We start from the raw sequence: 1205 nt of genomic DNA, 5'->3' as shown, positions 1-1205 counted from the left end.
CAGGAATGCAAGAGGCAAATCGAAGGGATGGGGAAGATGGGGAAAAACTCCCCCAAGAACTTCCCTGAAGGGGGGCAGGAAGATTGTGTAACCTGCACCGCCTCCCCCCAAAGCCTTAGATCTTCAGAAAACAAACAAAAAAATGAACACGTAACAGAAAAGCTCTTGATGAAAACCAAGTTAAGACTCTAAAACAGAACAGTGCTGGAGCTTTGAAACTTTGCAAAAATTGTTACTCTGTGGCTTCCTAAGCCAGATGCTGTTATTTTCGGGCAATTCCCTTCTGTTAGCAGTTCAGGGAGCACAGAACCAGAGCTACCACACGTGCATCTCCACAGCAGACCATGAGACCCAGAGCAACTCACAGAGATTTCGGAGTAACAGCGTTTGGTATGCACAGGAGATTTAATTGCTGTGTTCTGGACAGAGTTTAAACGGAGAGACGTCAGGAGGGAAACCAAACAGGAAATTCCAGATCTGACAAAAGTCCGTCCTGGGGATCGGAAAGCGGTCAGCCCACCACGCGCCAGGAAGCTCCCAGAGATCCTGCAGGGCACAGCCTCTGCACACAGATGGCTTCCTATCACCCCCAGAGGCAAATGGCCGATGCAGGTCCTAGAGGAGAAGGAAGGACATCTTTCCTACTAGTTCTATTCCACCAAATACAATGCGACCTGGAGAACTCCCACTGACCGCCAGGCAGCTGGCGAGCATGGGCTGCTGGGTATGGCTGACATCCATGGCTCCCAGCCACCTCTACCCTGTTTGCTTCGTTCTGCCAGCGTCTCTTAAACTTCATCCTAGCAGAGCCAGTTCGGCAGGATGTGCCTTTCTAGAGGTTACAGACCTCTGAGATTAGGTAGCGTTACCGTTAAGAGCCGGAGCATTGTCATGCAGACCACAAATCAGCAGGAGATTACCAGTTCAGCTGCAAACCTACCAAGAATCCCGTCTGCAAAGAAGCGTTTCTGTAGTCTGCTTCCTATAGAGAGCTCCTGCGCAAGCCACATGGGAGGAAACACCATCAGAAATTAAAGCACTATTACCTCATCTGTAAAAGTGATTTTTAACCTGTGGTCCACAGCTTTTCTCGGATATACAGATACAAAACATCCATAGAAAAAAAACTGAGGAGAACCTGTACAGATAGAGGACAACTGCTCCATGTTTTTACAATCTGTAAATTGAGAGACAACGAAAGACTC

General features: G+C 48.3%; 1 protein-coding gene across 1 annotated transcript in view; it reads right to left on the bottom strand.

The window, feature by feature from the left end:
* ZFHX3 (zinc finger homeobox 3) overlaps positions 1-741 on the bottom strand; it is a 113570-nt gene extending 112829 nt beyond the window's left edge. Inside the window, 1 exon segment of the mRNA XM_009894075.1 lies at positions 694-741. Within this exon segment, the coding sequence (XP_009892377.1) occupies positions 694-741 (48 nt within the window).
* Positions 742-1205: the final 464 nt, after the last annotated feature.

The sequence above is a fragment of the Charadrius vociferus genome, unplaced genomic scaffold (genome assembly GCF_000708025.1).
Source record: "Charadrius vociferus isolate BGI_N301 unplaced genomic scaffold, ASM70802v2 scaffold341, whole genome shotgun sequence".
In the NCBI taxonomy this organism is placed as follows: Eukaryota; Metazoa; Chordata; class Aves; order Charadriiformes; family Charadriidae; genus Charadrius; species Charadrius vociferus.
Note: the sequence above shows the minus strand (reverse complement) of the source record. Positions and strands in the feature narration are given on the sequence as shown.